The sequence below is a fragment of the Sander lucioperca genome, chromosome 18, assembly GCF_008315115.2.
Source record: "Sander lucioperca isolate FBNREF2018 chromosome 18, SLUC_FBN_1.2, whole genome shotgun sequence".
Lineage (NCBI taxonomy): Eukaryota > Metazoa > Chordata > Actinopteri > Perciformes > Percidae > Sander > Sander lucioperca.
Window position 1 is genome coordinate 24,478,537 of NC_050190.1, and position 16,064 is coordinate 24,494,600.

At 41.6% G+C, this 16,064-nt stretch overlaps 1 protein-coding gene and 1 long non-coding RNA gene across 3 annotated transcripts in view; one reads left to right on the forward strand and one right to left on the reverse strand.

The window, feature by feature from the left end:
- shprh (SNF2 histone linker PHD RING helicase) overlaps positions 1–15,513 on the reverse strand; it is an 18,647-nt gene extending 3,134 nt beyond the window's left edge. The window contains exons 1-24 of one of the 2 annotated variants that reach the window (XM_031310227.2): positions 15,357–15,513; positions 13,555–14,148; positions 12,739–12,868; positions 12,431–12,649; positions 12,192–12,270; positions 11,585–11,735; positions 11,315–11,414; positions 10,960–11,219; positions 10,219–10,863; positions 9,013–9,264; positions 8,696–8,774; positions 8,384–8,547; positions 7,939–8,195; positions 7,563–7,684; positions 7,263–7,351; positions 6,918–7,010; positions 6,668–6,775; positions 3,013–3,155; positions 2,754–2,927; positions 2,501–2,563; positions 2,195–2,420; positions 1,586–1,723; positions 895–996; positions 701–772 (exon numbers count right to left, since the gene is read on the reverse strand). In XM_031310227.2, the coding sequence (XP_031166087.1) occupies positions 701–772; positions 895–996; positions 1,586–1,723; positions 2,195–2,420; positions 2,501–2,563; positions 2,754–2,927; positions 3,013–3,155; positions 6,668–6,775; positions 6,918–7,010; positions 7,263–7,351; positions 7,563–7,684; positions 7,939–8,195; positions 8,384–8,547; positions 8,696–8,774; positions 9,013–9,264; positions 10,219–10,863; positions 10,960–11,219; positions 11,315–11,414; positions 11,585–11,735; positions 12,192–12,270; positions 12,431–12,649; positions 12,739–12,868; positions 13,555–14,139 (4,251 nt within the window). In that variant the 5' untranslated portion in view covers positions 14,140–14,148; positions 15,357–15,513. Of the gene's footprint in view, positions 1–700; positions 773–894; positions 997–1,585; positions 1,724–2,194; positions 2,421–2,500; positions 2,564–2,753; positions 2,928–3,012; positions 3,156–6,667; positions 6,776–6,917; positions 7,011–7,262; positions 7,352–7,562; positions 7,685–7,938; positions 8,196–8,383; positions 8,548–8,695; positions 8,775–9,012; positions 9,265–10,218; positions 10,864–10,959; positions 11,220–11,314; positions 11,415–11,584; positions 11,736–12,169; positions 12,271–12,430; positions 12,650–12,738; positions 12,869–13,554; positions 14,149–15,356 lie in introns of those variants that run through there. The other variant, XM_031310228.2, reaches the window with a different exon arrangement.
- On the forward strand, positions 12,839–13,666 carry LOC116057674. Its single transcript, XR_004106866.2, has 3 exons — positions 12,839–12,956; positions 13,324–13,396; positions 13,565–13,666. It is a non-coding gene; the product is annotated as an uncharacterized LOC116057674 (long non-coding RNA).
- Positions 15,514–16,064: the final 551 nt, after the last annotated feature.

Genomic DNA, 16,064 nt, shown 5'->3' on the forward strand with positions numbered 1-16,064 from the left:
CCGCCTTTTATCAGTAGTACAGCTAGGTGAGAAGAGGAGGAAGACATGCAGGAAATCATCACAGGTCGGATTCGAACCGTGGACCTCTGCGTCGAGGCATAAACCTCTAAGTATATGTGTGCCTGCTCTACCCACTGAGCCAACCCAGCCACTTTTTAGCTGACTTTTGAAAAAAAACACAGAAGTATTGGTCACACTTGGTAACAAACTTCGAGCTGCGAGAAGAGCTTGTTGCGTTGACTTAAGTGTGTACTCATAAGGGCTTTGTAGGTCAGAAGTATAGCTTGGAGCCAATCAATTTAACACAGTGTAAGTGATAAATAGAGACTTTAACTATGAATTTGAAGCAATGGGAAGCCAAAGAAGGCAAATCTTCTTCCTACAGACTTCATGGGTGCATCAGGCACATTGCTATCATCAAAAGATGTTTTTACACATGCCTGACAGTACACGCAATATCAACCAAATGCCAAATGTTGAAAAAACGAATCCGGATGCAGGACGAAGCTTTAGTCAGCTTTAGTTTAGATGTAATTACAGTCCCTGCCACTGTTGATAAGACAAGACTGTAAAGCTCAACCGGTGTATCAAGATAGTCAAGTCAATAAAGAGCAGAGAGATGATGCATAAAATACTGAATCTGTGATCCATTTAAAATCTACAGCTACTAAGTTCTTCCTCACAACTAAACAATGCTCACCTCCTGTCCCAGGGGCCGAGCACAGATGGGGCACGGCTCTGGGTTCAGCCCTCCAGTAGACTTGTCCTGGGACTGGAACAAAGGCATGTATGTTATTTGGAGTGAGATCCTACCACACAGTTTGAGATAATAAGTCTCTGAGTGAGCTGGGAAAGAATTTCTGTACTTTGTAGTCACTTTAAAATGTAAATTACCTTCTCCAGATTTGTGAGATACAGAAACTGGCCAAGCTTCTTTTGGAGTTGAGACTTGGCCACTGCCTGGTCGTTCAAAAGCTTCACTCTGTTCTGCTCCACCTGGAAGCAAAAAAACAAGGGCAGAGGTCAGGAACGCAATAAAAATAGTTAAGGCGGAATATTACATCTTTGGAAACATTCAGACAACTACAAACAACAATGGTGCCCAATACTGGGTCAGAGGCCAGGCTTGAGCTTGTAGTTCCTCCATGAACAGTTTATTAATTAGGACCAAACCAGCCATATTACCTTCATGCTCATATTAGTGGCAAATTGTTTAAAAAAAAAGAGTAAACTTTAACATGATTAATCAGCCCATTTATTACATAAATTACACTGCAGTTCATTGTGAAACAATCATTCAAATGATCCCAAACTAAAATAAATCAAGATTAGTTTTCAGAGTGGAAATTAAGTAACTAAACACAGATACACTTTTGATGATTACTTTAAAAGGGATTTTTTGGGGAGTTTTTCTGACAGAGGGTGTAAAAAGATGTACAGTGTGTAAAAACCCCTGAAGCAAATTTGTGAGCAAATTGGGCTGTATAAATGAAATTTACTTGAAGTATCTTTTAAACACGATAGCCTGCCATTAACATGTTGTTATAATGTATAATAATAAGATGTTTCGTTGTCTTTAACTGACCTCATGTGGCTCGATGATGTGCAGCAGTTTGGGCTTGGGTTCATCGGGCAGACGCACACGTAGTCTCTCGGTGGCCATACCCAGCTCATCGATGGCCGACACGTGGTTCCTCAGCACCATCCAGTACTCATGCAGCACCTGGGAAGGGACAGAGGTAGCTTTCACTCCACTCAGTTTCTCTTTAATACTGGCACTGGCATTGACACTGTGCAGGAGGGTGACAGTTGATAAATACCAATCTATCAATGATTTATATACCAGCTGTTGAGATTTCTGGCTTTCTAGCTCACACTCTGAAAGCATAAAGTAGTTTGTTATGCATTTAAGTAATATTAAATAATAAGTAAGAGTATTGTGCATATATTTTTAAACATTGCACAAACAAACTGGAAAATAAATTATATCACCGTCATGTGTTTGTAAACCTCTCTTGATATTTTGTCTCAAACAAAGAGACATTGTGTTCTTCAACAGTTGTAAGTTTTAATGCAGAGGAAGAGGATGGAATATTGGAATACAAATTGTTATTACTCAGACTTTGGCTACTTAAATAGGTTGTGCTTGCCTTGCTTGAAAATGAAGAGCGGGGTTGAAAAAGTGTGTACAAACCTTGTACTCTTTCTTCCAGTACTCAAACAGCTCCATGAAAGTGTTGCCCTCCTCCACCAACTCCGGGTCCATGCGTTTAACTTTGGCAAAAGACAAGACGGCTTTGAGCGAGCGCTCAGTCTCGCTGGCTGCCCACAGACCTCGGCTGGTGGTGGGCAGACGGTCGTCTATCAGCCCCTCTTCATCTTCAATCATTTCTTCAAAGATGGCCGTCTGACCCTTCACCCTGTCGGGGTATTTTTTTACTCATAAATCAACAATTAACTTTTCATGAAATTTGACCGTCTAAAATATTACTCTACTTACGTGTGAGAAAACAGCTTGGACTCATAATCGATGAAAAGTACATCCGCTTTGCAGAAAACACAACTAAAATGTGACAAGAAAGAAATATTGGTTACAAACTAAACTAAAAATTTAAAAAGCAGAGTTTTATGTTGCCGAGGCTTACTGTATGAAACACATTCAAAAGCTTTAATGAAATGTTACGATTTGTGTATTTTAAGGTAAAACAAGGCTATAAACTACTGAAATGAAGCTAAACATGCTGAAGTCTTACTTATTGAGTGGCAGTCTCATAGGCCTGAGGTGACAAATGGTGACCTCATCAATCACTTTCTTTGAAGCCGGGCCTTCGAGACTCTTCACTGCATCCTGCACAGTCTTTTGGGATTTCATCAGATCTTGCATTTGTGTGGTGAGTAGGAACTGCAGACCACAGGCATCGCGGAACCTGCAGGATAGCCCGTTTTGCTTTTATCACTATTTGTGTACGAATACCTACTATCGTCTTATTTTTCAATACATAAGCAGTTTACTTTTCTGCCATGGTGAGCTTGTTGGCTTGTTGTTTGTAGCTGGACGTCAGCTCATTCTTGATGCGGGACACCAGGTCGTCGTCATTGGAGCAGCGGATCGCCTTCTGGATAACATCCAGCCACCAGGGATTATTCAGCTTCACCTTAAAAGAGAGAAAGTTAATCATATGAAGAAAACACAGTGGTCCTTCAGTGTCCATCTTTAGACTCAAATTATTACCTAAAGTCATTCCAGCTATTAAATACTCCCGTTGAGTGAAACAGAAACGAAACTCAAGGCAGAGCTAATGATATGTAATAATATGACAGGTAATACTAATATGATAGGTAATAATAAATACGATAAAAACATAAACAAATAAATAAAACAGCTTTTGCTCCCATTAGATCAAGGAAACTATTATACTTATTACTAAGGGGAGAAACAAATTTAGAATTTTTCAGAGTGTCCCTGAATCCCACTTTGGGATCCATTTAGTCAGTTTTTATTCAGGTGCTATGACATTAATCAGATCTAATCAGGTAGTGGGCAGGGTCAGACTGACGTCACATGAGGGGGGCGTAGTTGTGTGCTGATTAAACCTCTGGTCACAGGTGTATACACATTTAAAAAAAAAAAAAAGAACTGTCTGCTACAACAAAGGAGGAGCGGGGCTGGCCCAGCAAGGACGCCGACGGAGCAGAGCTAATGGTACCGGAGAGGTCACCGAAGCATTCGCCATCTTCCGAACGCGAACTATCAAACCCCTCCAGTAGTAGGAACAGCGTTGCTGTCACCCAGGCTGGTTAGTCTCACTCACGTTGGATGCAACACGTAGGGAAAAGGAGGTAGAGGGAAACCTGTAGTAGCGGTGGTTTTAACGAGCCCGGTTAGTTTATCGCGTTGTTGCCAGTTGGGTAACATTCACATAGCCAGTCTATACCAGTGGTGGAATGTAACTAAGTACATTTACTCAAGTACTGTACTTAAGTACATATTTGAGGTAGGTTACTTGAACTTTACTTGAGTCTTTTCTTTTCAGAAATATTGTACTTTTTACGCCACTACATTAATCTGACAGTTTTTGTTCCTAGTTACTTTACAAATTAAGATTTTGGCACACAAAACAGTTTCATAAAACATGACGTTTTTATAAATTAAACTTACAACAATATAACGGCATAGAAGTCTAGCTGAAATGATGAGCCGATTAAACACTTAGTTGATTGACAGAACTGTTTGGATCATTTCCAATTTCTAAAATGTGAGGATTTTTCTGCATTGACGACTTTTAATACTTTAAGTACATTTTCCTGATGACTTACATACTTTTACTTAAGTACCATTTTCAATGCAGGACTTTTACTTGTAACAGAGAATGTTAACAGCGTGGTGTTAGTACTTTTACTTAAGTAAAGGATCTGAATACTTTGTCCACCACTGGTCTATACATTGTGGTATTCCTGTTGCAAGCGCTAACAGTAGAACATGGCAGACTTTGAGCCAGAGGAGTTTCTGGGAACTTAAGTAACCCTTGAACGTTTGGTTAGGTTGAATAGACCGGGAATATGGAAATCGTTTGAGGAGTTAGAGGTTTCAGATCATGTGGATTCTTCTGACTGTCTGCACTAATGAATATGCAGCCGAAGAGTGGGAGTGTCAGGAAAGGGGGAAAAAGAGGGAGTATGAAATGAAAGAGCTTGAGTTGAAGATGGCTAAGTTCGCTCTGGAATATCAAGTTTTTCCAGGTTGTCTAGGCACCCAGTCTCAAGAAAAAGTTATTCTAGACCCCACAGCGAACCATGATGTGGTCGCTCAAGAGCCCGCTGTGGAGGTCCACAGTCCAGAGGACCCACCTCCAGTTGACTTAGCAGACACTGCCTTTGCCAAATGGTGTAGTCCAGAGGCTCTCCTCCAGGGGATTTAGCAGACACTGTCTTTGCCAAACGTAGATCAGAGAGGTTCCTCCTCCAGTGGATTTGGCAGACAAGTCTCTGACGAATGGTGTAGGGTGAGTGAGCTGCCAGTGTTGAATCAAGACACTGATTGTAGCACAGAAACAAGTTCTCACATTAAATCTTCTAGGAGAGACAGCTTGTACTGATGAGAGTGAAAACCTAGCTGAGGGAGTTTACCTCAAAGACGATGTGCTTATGAGGAAATGGGGACCTCCTAATCGACTAGCTACTGACGAGTGGAGTGTGTTATGGCCAGGTTATGGTGCTTCATGGCAATGGAGAGGAAGGTCGTGCAAGTGCCCTGTTTGTGGCGTGCACTGCTATTGGGGAAGACTTGGGAGAGGATAATGGAGAAGCGGAAGCTGAAGCTTTAATGTCACTGGATGGTCAGCCAGTTCAGGTGCCATCAGAGTGGCTGTTTGGGGTTCAAGTTTTGAAAGCTGAGTCTTTCCAGGATGTCCCAGAGTGCACAACGCTGGCTGTCCACGATGCGGATGTAGGCTGCTCAATCCCAGTTGAGCAACCTCCATATATATACTACCACCTTTGTTGGGTATGTGGTTTCTACTGGAGATTGGTTCCTGTTGTTGCTGCTGAGCCCTTGACTGATCTTAAGAGAGGTACTGTCATGGATGCCATTTTGGGAACCTCCCTGAGAATTCACCTATGTGAGCTTCTGGTTTACTGTGGCAGACTTTTGTAGTGTTTAAAGGAAAATTAGGTTTTTGATAGTATTGCTATTGTTGCAGGTTTTAGCAAATTGTGTAAATAATAGTGTAACTGAGATTGTGTATAGATAGTGGTGTGGGGATTTTAGAAAAACTTGGAGAAAAAACAAGAAAAGTGAAAGGAAAAAAAAGAAACATTCAAAAATGGTGTAGGTGACAGCGATTTTGGAGAAGGTTGCTTCCAGCTAGAGAGCAGAGGTCGCTAGCTGAAGAACACTACGGAAGACAAAGGACCGAAAGACTTTCTTGTTTCCCCCACTACAAACCTGGGGCTGGCCCAGCAAGGACGCCGATGGAACGGAGCCAATTAAGCACCAGAGTGGTCCCCGAAGCAGTTGTCTCTTCTGAACACAAACTATCAGTCAGTGACACCACGCAAACCCCTCCAGTAGTAGGAAAGTGTGGCACTCACCCAGACTGGTCAGTCTCACACTCGCGTTGAACGCAACACGCAGGGAAAAGGAGGCAGAGGGATTATTTTGTTACCGTCTAGGCTAACCTTTAGTAGCGGTGGTCTTTGTGGTTTTAACGAGCCCGGCTAGTTTAGCGCATTCGTAACAATAGAAAAGACATTTTTAGTTTGGTCTAAAGTTCAGTCTTAATCACAGTGTTACACCAAATACAGATCTGACTTCAGTATGTCCATCTTTACACTGAAACTATTACCAAAAGTCATTCTGGATTTTAAATACTCTTATTCAGTGAATCAGAAACTAAACTCAAGGTAGAGCTAATGTACCTAAAGGCAGACATGGTAGGTAATAATAAATACAGTAAAAACATCACAGAACAGCATTTGCTCCCATTAGAAAAAGGAAACTATTCTAACTACTATGGTTTGTGTCCCTGAACCCCACTTTGGGATGCATTCAGTCAATTTAAAGGTAATTATCACCAAATATATATTGTCCACAAACATTGACACGTGTGTGTGTGTGTGTGTGTGTGTGTGTGTGTGTATAATTTGTTTTTTAAATTTTTTTTCTCACTTTGCGTTTCAGCTCTTTGATGTTCTGTAGCACCGGCTGCAGAGCCTGACGGGCGTCTGCTACCTCAGAGTCGTATTTGGTCATGTAGTGCTGTCGGAGCTGCTCCGCCTACAGAGACACGGAGAATGATGAAAGCAAACTTCAGTGGCCATTCTTACCAAAAAAAGGAATACGAAAACTAAAGGGCACCACAGGTTTATAGCCCAAATTAACACATTTCTTATTGTAATAAATGTGTTGAATAAATTACCTCCTCGCTTAGTCTGTCATCTCTTAGCGTGGGAGGTATCCCAGGGTGCTTTGCGCTAAGCAGTTCCATCAAATTGTGGGTAGCATGAAGTCGCTGTTTTAGCACAATAGCAAAAAAAGACAAGGAATCAGACATTTTTGCATAAACTCGCAATATATTAACTATCCATAATGGTTAGAAATAAAAATCTAATGTCCATCATGAAAGTATTACTATCACAAACTAATGTCAGTAGTATCACAAACTTAATAGACTCTTGTCAGATGATGTCTGTATTCAGAAATGAAACCCTTCATATGTTAATCACAGACGTGAAAGAGAAATGAATGGAATGAGGCCATATACCTGTAATGAATCTGTTTTCAGTCTGCCTTTGTGCTCTTCTGATGAACGAAGCACTTCTCTATACATCTCCGTTGCCTCTACAAACTCATCTGCGGGGTGGCAAAGGAGACGGTGATTATTAGTGACACTCAACATGTCCGTCACATGTAGAGCTAATGAAACGTGCGATACAAAACACCCTAGTGCACTCCGGCTGCAACAAAACGTCTCGAGACACAAAGATGAGATCATGGCTTGTGTTGTGTTTGAACTGATTCCCATGGGAACTGGGAGCAAAAGCCCAGAAGTGGGGTTTTATACCTCTGATGATGTGTATTCCAGCCAGGCCATTGAGTGCGCACACCAATTGTCTGTGAGCTTCTTCACACTCCACTCGACATTTCTTCTGCAGGGACTTAAGGAGCTCCTCCATCGTCATGGTGCTGGGGAGGCACGGCACAGACAAACCCACTCAACAAACCCTCCAGCGCAAATGACACAGAATGGGTCAACTTTAAATAAACACAACTACCACATTGTATAATTGACAAAAAGGTTGCTGTGGTCTATTACCCCTACTAATGCTGTGATACTCTATTTAGTCCAGCTAGATTGCTAATTAACCGCTGCAGCTGCCTTCAGATAAGGACCTTTCCTCTCGCCTACGAGTGCCTTGAAAATCTAATACGTCGGCTACCTTTTCTGCAGAGGCAGGAACTCCCCCCTCACAGCCTGTGGATGGCAGCAGGCCTGACGCAGCCTCAGCAGCGGACCCAGGATGGTGTGGACGGTGCGGCGGTCGAGGCTCCCAAGTTTCAGGCTCCAGTCAGATATCTTCCTGAGTTTAGCCAGAGCATCCTGGGAGCAGACCTCGTGCTGACGGTGGTAGAAGTGTCCCTCAACCGGGGAGAAGTGCAGCCAGTGCACCTCCTCTGTCTGAGGCGGAATCTGGATCTGGAAAAGCAACAGAGAGCAGATCATTGAACATACTTGAACTACATTTTCTGGAATGTAACATTACGTCTTATCATTATTAAAACCTTTCTGATCGACAATTAGAGATTCTTTAAATAAGTAAAAAATTATGTCTAAAACTGAGACTCAAACAGGGTCACAGGAATGCAGAACTTCTGTTGTCCTACCTGATCAATGACGTCTTTTTTAGCTGATCGCCACAACAATTGAGCAATTACATTGTACAGCGGCTCTGTGTTTCCACGGCGATAAGGGCGATAAAGCAGCTGGTCCCACCAGTGTTTTACCCAGTACGGGTCAACTCCCAAGAAAAGTACAAGGCCGTACACATCTTCAAAGAAAACATCAGGTTAGAGATTTTATTTTTCTTCAGGTTTTGATGATTTTCAAACACTGAGTCTTAAGAGACCAAACACAGAGCCACTTATTCAAGTCCAGCTTTGATAATTGTATGAATGTAATGATTTGTTTGGTTTTACCTTCTAAGCCTCTCTGGACCGGAGTGCCACTGACACACCAACGGTTGACAGATGCGAGACGTAGAGCCATCTCTGCAGCCTGACGGTAAATTATAAGGGAGCATAAACAAAGTTGTATTGAACACACAGTCTGACATCTCACAAACAACCTATGAATACATAAGATTTTAGTTACACATTTATATCAATATGGTATTTTGATATAGAAATAAGGTTATAAATACAAGAACTACCCATCCCACGAAACCCCAAATGCTTTATTATCCTCTAGTGTAACTAAGCAAACCACCTCCAGGTACTGATTTCTGGATTCTCACCTTGGCAGTGGGACATTCAACCATCTGAGCCTCGTCCAGACAGATGCGCCACCACTCCACAGCAACCAGAGGACTGGGTATGGCCATGTAGCGCTTCTGGTTGCGGAAGCGGCGTCCATCCTTGCTGTTGCTGTGGGGAATGTCCACGTAGTTGAGCTCCGACCGCAGCACGTCGTAGGTGGTGATGACCACATCTTGCTCAGCGAGCATATGTGGCTGGATGAATCCATGCTTCTTCACACCCTGATAAACCTGGGATAAAGAAATTACATAAATTACTACTTTAGGATTAACTGTTTTGTGCCTTTTGGAAGTGCAAGAGAATGCAAGTTAAAATGGGAGTGTGTACTTTTCATTAATAAGGAATAAGTCAAGCTGTCCTCTTCTTCAGCAGGCGAGATAAGAACATTTAAAGTAAAACTATAGTCTTAAAAAATATGTTTATGGGGCGGCCTCTAGCTCACTCAGTAAGGGCGTTCGCCCCATGCTGGCTGAGTCCTGCAGCGGCTCAGGGTTCGAATCTGACCTGCTGCCCTTTGCTGCGTGTCATCACCCATCTCTCTCCCACTTTCATGTCTATCCACTTTCAAAATAAAGGGAAAAGCCCCAAAAAAATAATCTTTAAAAAAAAATATATATATGTTTATGCACAAATGCAACTGTCATGGAATTTAATGTACTGAAGGACAGGATTACAACTCACTAAAAATGTATTTTATGATTTCACGTGACTGATTTGCCTTAATCATGTAAAACTATCACTTGCGATAAAGGGCTGCATGTAAGCAATGTTATCTTTAAACGTGTGAGCTTAATCTCAATTTGTAATCAGACTTGGCAAAAAAACAAGTTCAAATTTATTAGCGGCAGTTATGGCAACTAACTCTGCATTTCAACATTATTTAAACTAGACACCAATTACATGAACCGGTCTACCCACCACTCTAAGAGAAGTCCCTATAACTGTGTCAGGGTTAGCAATCTGATTCTTTTGGTGCCAGCATGCATGATAGAAATATACGTTGTGAAATTTTAAGACGGTGGTACTCAAATGTGGTCTCAGACCCTGAGAGGAAATACAACATCCCAACAATTGGAACTAACGGGTGTCTAATTTGGATTCGAGGAATGTTAATAGGTGACATTTCTACATTGTAGATAAACATTTATCAAACCACTCATATATCTATCTATCTACTTCCTCACCAGCACTCGCAGTGAGGAGGACCTGATGTGCCGGTTGATCTCCTCCACCCACTGGTGGCAGATGGAGCTCGGGGAGATGATGAGGGTGGCACCGGTGGAGACGGGCTTCATGGCGACCAGGCAGTGAGGGCAGTAGAAAGGTGTAGTCTCAAGGCTTTCTTCTTTGTAGTTTACACAGTCTGCATGCTGCCACAGCTGGCAGTTCATACACTGGACACGAGCCTTGTAGTCAACAATGCCCAGTTCACCACAGATACACTCAAAGCGGTAGTCCGGGGTGTTGAAAGGGACAACAGACGCTCTGGTGGGGGTTTCCGTTGCTTCTGATTCACGCTGAAGAGCTTCTCCTCTTTCTTCAGGTAGATCATCCATTCTGGGAACGTACTGTGTATCTGACTCACTTTTATCCTGAGCCATCTGTAAGGCTGTCCTGGAATGATCCAGCATGTCTTCAGCTTTCTTCTTCAGACTTTCATCCCATTCCTCCTTCGTTGCTGTCTCCTCTGGCTCTAGACAGTCCGACGCAGGGGAGTACTGATCTCTCAGATCGTCTGTAAGAAGAGAGTTTTGCAGCGCTGCTTCTGCCTTCTCTTTTGCTCGTCTCTGAAACATTTTCCTGGGCGTGCTCTCTGTGTTTCTGGAGTTCTACGAGGAAAAGACAAATTAGACAAAAGTTCAATAATACAACAAAGTAATATTCGTAGCATAAAACATTTATATTTGAAGCTCTTTTTTTCTTACAGACTTGGATGCTCCTGTTGATGTTTTTTTTGTCTCTTTGTAGTTCTTTCCCAGTTTAAATGACCCCGCCAAGCCGCGGCCTTTGACCCGGTCGACCAGGCCTTCGTCTATCAGCTTCACCAGCATCTTCTTGATGTGGTTGCGGTTTTTCAGGAGGTCATAACCGTAAGTGGCACGGATGTAGGTGAAGACAGCGTTGACGGAGGCTCCTTTGCCGGATCTCATCTCCTTGATTGCAGTGAGGAGCATGACACGCACAGCTGCACAGAAATAACCAGATTTGTGTAAAATATCTAAACCAAAGTGGCAGTGGTATTAAAAGCTGTGATGTCTGAGAGGACGGTGAGTGACATACTTGGGTAAGATACTTTCATTTTAGGCTGAACTTCAGACTTGCAGCGGATAACCTTTTTCTCTAGGGGAGGAGGAGGTACGAAATAATTTACGGATTTTCCCTGCGAGACCAAAGAGAAACAATTAATCATTTTCACAAAGTAGCTGATGATGTCTATACAGACACCAATGGCACCAATATGGTGAAGGTAAAAGAGGGAAAGAAAAAGGTGAACTTCTGTATTTTTAACAAAGTCAGTATTTGTAGCCATAGCTGCCTGCTGATCCTCACCACAGGCAGGGTGAGGGCCTCCTGCTCCAGGTCCTGTCGGGTGTGGAACAGGATGAGAGCCAGAACTTCCACTGTCTTTCCCAGCCCCATTTCATCAGCCAAGATCCCACCAGGCCACTCCACACCTGCCAGGGGAAATTCTCGTATTAAGCTGAAAAAAGAAAAGAAAAAGTATTACTAAAATACTTTCATTTATTACTAAAAACCTCATCCTTGAAACTACAACAAAAGGGAGGTAACTGTGCATTCACAAAATTACATTAATATAGAAAATTAAAGGATCAGTCCAGCCAAATTCAAAAAGACATATTTTCCTAGTTACCTCTAGTGGTATCTATCCATGCATATGTTTTTGTTTTATGTGCTGAGGTTTTGAGATACCAGCTTAAGACACCTCTGCTGCTGACCCAACACAATAGAGCTGAATGGAAGTTCACTTGTGCTGCTCAAAGAATTGAAAAAATACATTATAAAATGTATAAGATTTGTTCAATCCTCAGCACATTAAACTGAAACAATTTGCTTGGGCAGATATTACTGGTGGGAAGATAGAAAATATGTTTTTTGTGATTTAAGTGAACTGACCTGTTAACATTCAAGTTCTTACCAGCCGGTAAAGGGGTTGTAGAACAACTTCTTGCCACACAAAGTGATCACCTCCCGCCAGAGGAAATGCAGAATTTGTTCTGCAAAGAAATGGGAAATATTGACAGTCTCAATTACATAACTGTCACAGTCCTAACGTAGGCCTTTTCCAGTACAGGAACTTAACTTTGCTTTTGTTGGCACTACTAGAGTTCCTGAATCTAAGAGAATGTAATCTAAAAAGAAACAAGAAGTGTTTACCTTTAGGTGTAGTGTTCCTGTATTTCTCTCTCTTCAGCATCCAGTTGACAGCCTGGCTCTGATAGGGTCTGAGAACAGGAATAAGAGCTTTGTGCTGAACGTCATATGTCACCTCCTGGCTCTCTCTCTGGTGCAGATGTCTAACGTAATCATAGAGCTCCTCCACATTTTGCCTTTCCAGGTCAGTGTCACATTCCTCCTCCTCATTCTCTACAACTTCTACAAGGAATATAAAGCAGAGAAATCAAGTTTTTTTTTCTGAGAACTTGGATCACAGGATGCATTAGACATTAGGACTAGACCCTTACCGGGGATAATGAAATCGTAGAAATACTCCATTAATTTCTGCATTAATTGATTTGCTTTCTTCATCCGAGCGTTTCCCTCGCTGAGGTACTCGGGCTTCCCGAGCCCAGTTTCCAGCAAGTAAATCCCCACCTGCCAGATGCAGACAAACAACAGCTGATGGAAGAAATATTGTGAACCACAGAACTATGACTGTTTGCCATCCCAACATAATGAGCAGGTAAGCAGATTTTCAATTCAACAAGAGACTATGACCATGGATTTGGCTGCTTGGGACAACATCAGAGAGGATAAACTAGGGAGTAGAAAAACATCTGTTATTATGTTTGGTGACCTAAACCTGACGGCCATTTATTGCAACATCAGGTCCAGAAGTTGACCTTCTTTGCATGTCATTCTCCATTTCTCTTTCTCCTCATTTCCTGTGAGTTCTCTACTGTCAATGCTCTTATAACAGGATAAAATGCCACTAAAATACTTAAAGAATATAAACACTTCAGCATATCATGTGCAGCAACATGCAGCCTTTTTTAAGAGCAGATATACATTGCAAACAAGATATTTAATATTTTCCTTGTTCTCTTTAGATAGAGGTTGAAATGCGATGTTTGCGCAGAACAAGACTACTTATTGACTACCAGCATTAAAGTTAGTTTATGGGTAAGCACTGAAGTTAAGTCATGTTAATAAAACATATGATTTTCAGGCAGCATTTGTTCTTCAAATGAAATGTACACACATACAGCATCTTGCAGTTCACCAGTGAAGTAACTCTTGAGAATATTTTCCATTCCATCCTCTCTGAAATACCTTCATACCTTGACAGAGCTCTCTTTGGCCTGGTGGCAGAGCTGCACCACCTTCCTCTTCTGCATCCAGTCGAGGTCCTCCAGCGGGATCCCACTGAGGCTGCACTCCGCTGTGCAGGCGTCCTCCTCAGCCCTCCACTGCAGTCCTGAGCTCTCATCACAGCCGCTGTAGCTGAGGCAAAGCTGCTCGCCCATCCTGTGGAGCACCAAAGCTCTCAGTTCACAGTCAGATGGGATCCAAGCCGGACGGACGCTGAACTCCCCGATAAGCGCCTTCCAGCTGTGGCCCAGCTTCAAAGCCGGCACCACACTGAGGGCCAGGGAGGCTGAGGCAGAGCTGCAGTCTGACGATGTACCGGGAAGCTCCTCTGGGAAACAGACAGAGCTGCTGCAGGCAGCCTCTGGGACATCCTCGGCGGTTGAGAGAAAGGAGTTGCTGGGAGGAGGGTCGACGGGAAGAATGGAGCAGGTCGGTGTCTGCTCATCTACCTGGATTTCCTCGTTCTTGCGGTCATCCAGCATGTTCCAGTTTAACCTCTTCTTGGCGTCTTCGTCCACCCTCACAGGAGGGGCCCTCTTTCTTCGGCTACTCATGGTTAAACTCTACACGGAAAGCAAATTAAGAGTTAACAAAAGTAATTCTACTGTAAATTGATTTATTACTACATCAGCAGCATACTTTATATCTGGTAGATAAAATGAGTTCCTTTAACACAAAACTGATGACGGCTTATAAACTTATAAAGTTAAAATATCCTTCCTAGGGCTCAGTGAAATTGACAATATATGAACAGCAATTGCTAATAATCATCGGAATGATTTCAATATTAATATTTAATAAAAAAGAAGTAAGACACAATGCACTCACGAATGGATTAAAAATATGAAGACCGGGTACTGGATCTTTAATGTAGATCATAAAAAAAGGAAAGATTAGGACAGCACTCCAATTTGATTTTTATTTTATTGCCAAAATGCTTCAGTGTGTATTCTGGCAGTTTCACAATCAATATACACAGGTGGGGTCAATTATAGGTGACCGCATTGATTGTGAAATTGCCAGAATATATGCTGAAGAAGGACATCTTGGCCGAAATGTTTGTGGCAATTAAAAATCAAATTGGGAGTGCTGTCCTATCTGTCCTTTTTTTAATATGACTATTTCAACATATCGACAAAATTAAGCAATATCTAACATTTGGCTTAGTTTAGTTGGTTTTCAGCTTTTTCCTCCCTCCTTAACATGCAATTTAACATGTTTATTGGTAATAGTTTTAGTGGTAATAGTTTAATTATTATTTTTCCTTCTCACAGTATTTGATTTGACTTTAGATTTGTATACACCTGAATAAGTAAAAGTATTCAGTAATTCACAAGAGTCCAAAAAAAATAAGCATTATTTTGTGAAATAGATGCCTTTTTAATCATACGGCCCCTTAGTTTTTATCTTGGGACCCTTCGGAGGGCCAAGAACCCCATGTTGGGGATCATTAATAATAGCTACTGTTAGGTTTGCCAAAACTAGACAGAAAAAGTAGTTACAATGTATCCACTGTGTTCATCAGTTAACACGGCTCACATTAAATCCGATCGCTAGCTAACAGGTGTATCGGTTAATTTACATTACACAACAAAAAAAAAGATAAAATGTGCTCCTTCCTATCGGTGAAGTTTTTTTTGTCCACGGAAACAGGCAGCAGTCCCTGAGAAACATGAACACTGTTACACAATGAAAACACTTCCAGGCTGTGTGGCTGCGTATTTTATGGTTTGATTGCAAACAAGCAAACGATAAAAGCAAGCAGATTTACTTTTAAAGCCTCCCACAGATGGACCTGGTTGCTATCGCTGCATCAGAAGTCGTTTCAGGTCCCTGCAGCTCCAGATAATCAGGCTGATGTTCACCAAAACACACTGCATGTACCGACTCTAATGTTACTGTTCGCCATTTTTAAAAACAGGAAGTGAGGTCAGAGCAGGGGGATATGTTTTTTTTTTGACAACGAAGTAAAGGCATTTGTTCAGTACTTTTATTTGTATACTTTTTTAGTAGTTACGATTAAATACAAGTGGCAAATTTCTATTCTCCCATATTATAATTTCTATATGTTTCTGGGCACATTGTTTAGTTTTCAACCTACTTGCGCCTTTGATTCAATAAAAATATTCTGATATTTATTTTAAATATATATAAAAATATTTTTTATTTTTAAATAAACTGTAAAAGATTTTGTTTGAAAAAAACCTGAATACAGATGCTATATATTTATTAACTTGTTTTGTCTTCAACTATCTTAAAATGTGTAATTATTTTTGTATTAGATTTTTTAATACGATGTAAAATATATCGTCAGCAGCTATTGAGTGAGCTTTGTCATAACATCTGTGACCTAACAACCGTATTGTTTTCTATTGTTAAAGTTTTATCTAAAAAAAAAAAAAAAATCCTGGTGCAGGCGCAGTACTGGTTATCCGCCACACGGTGGCAGTAGAGTATGATCTTTTTACGGCTGCAGCGG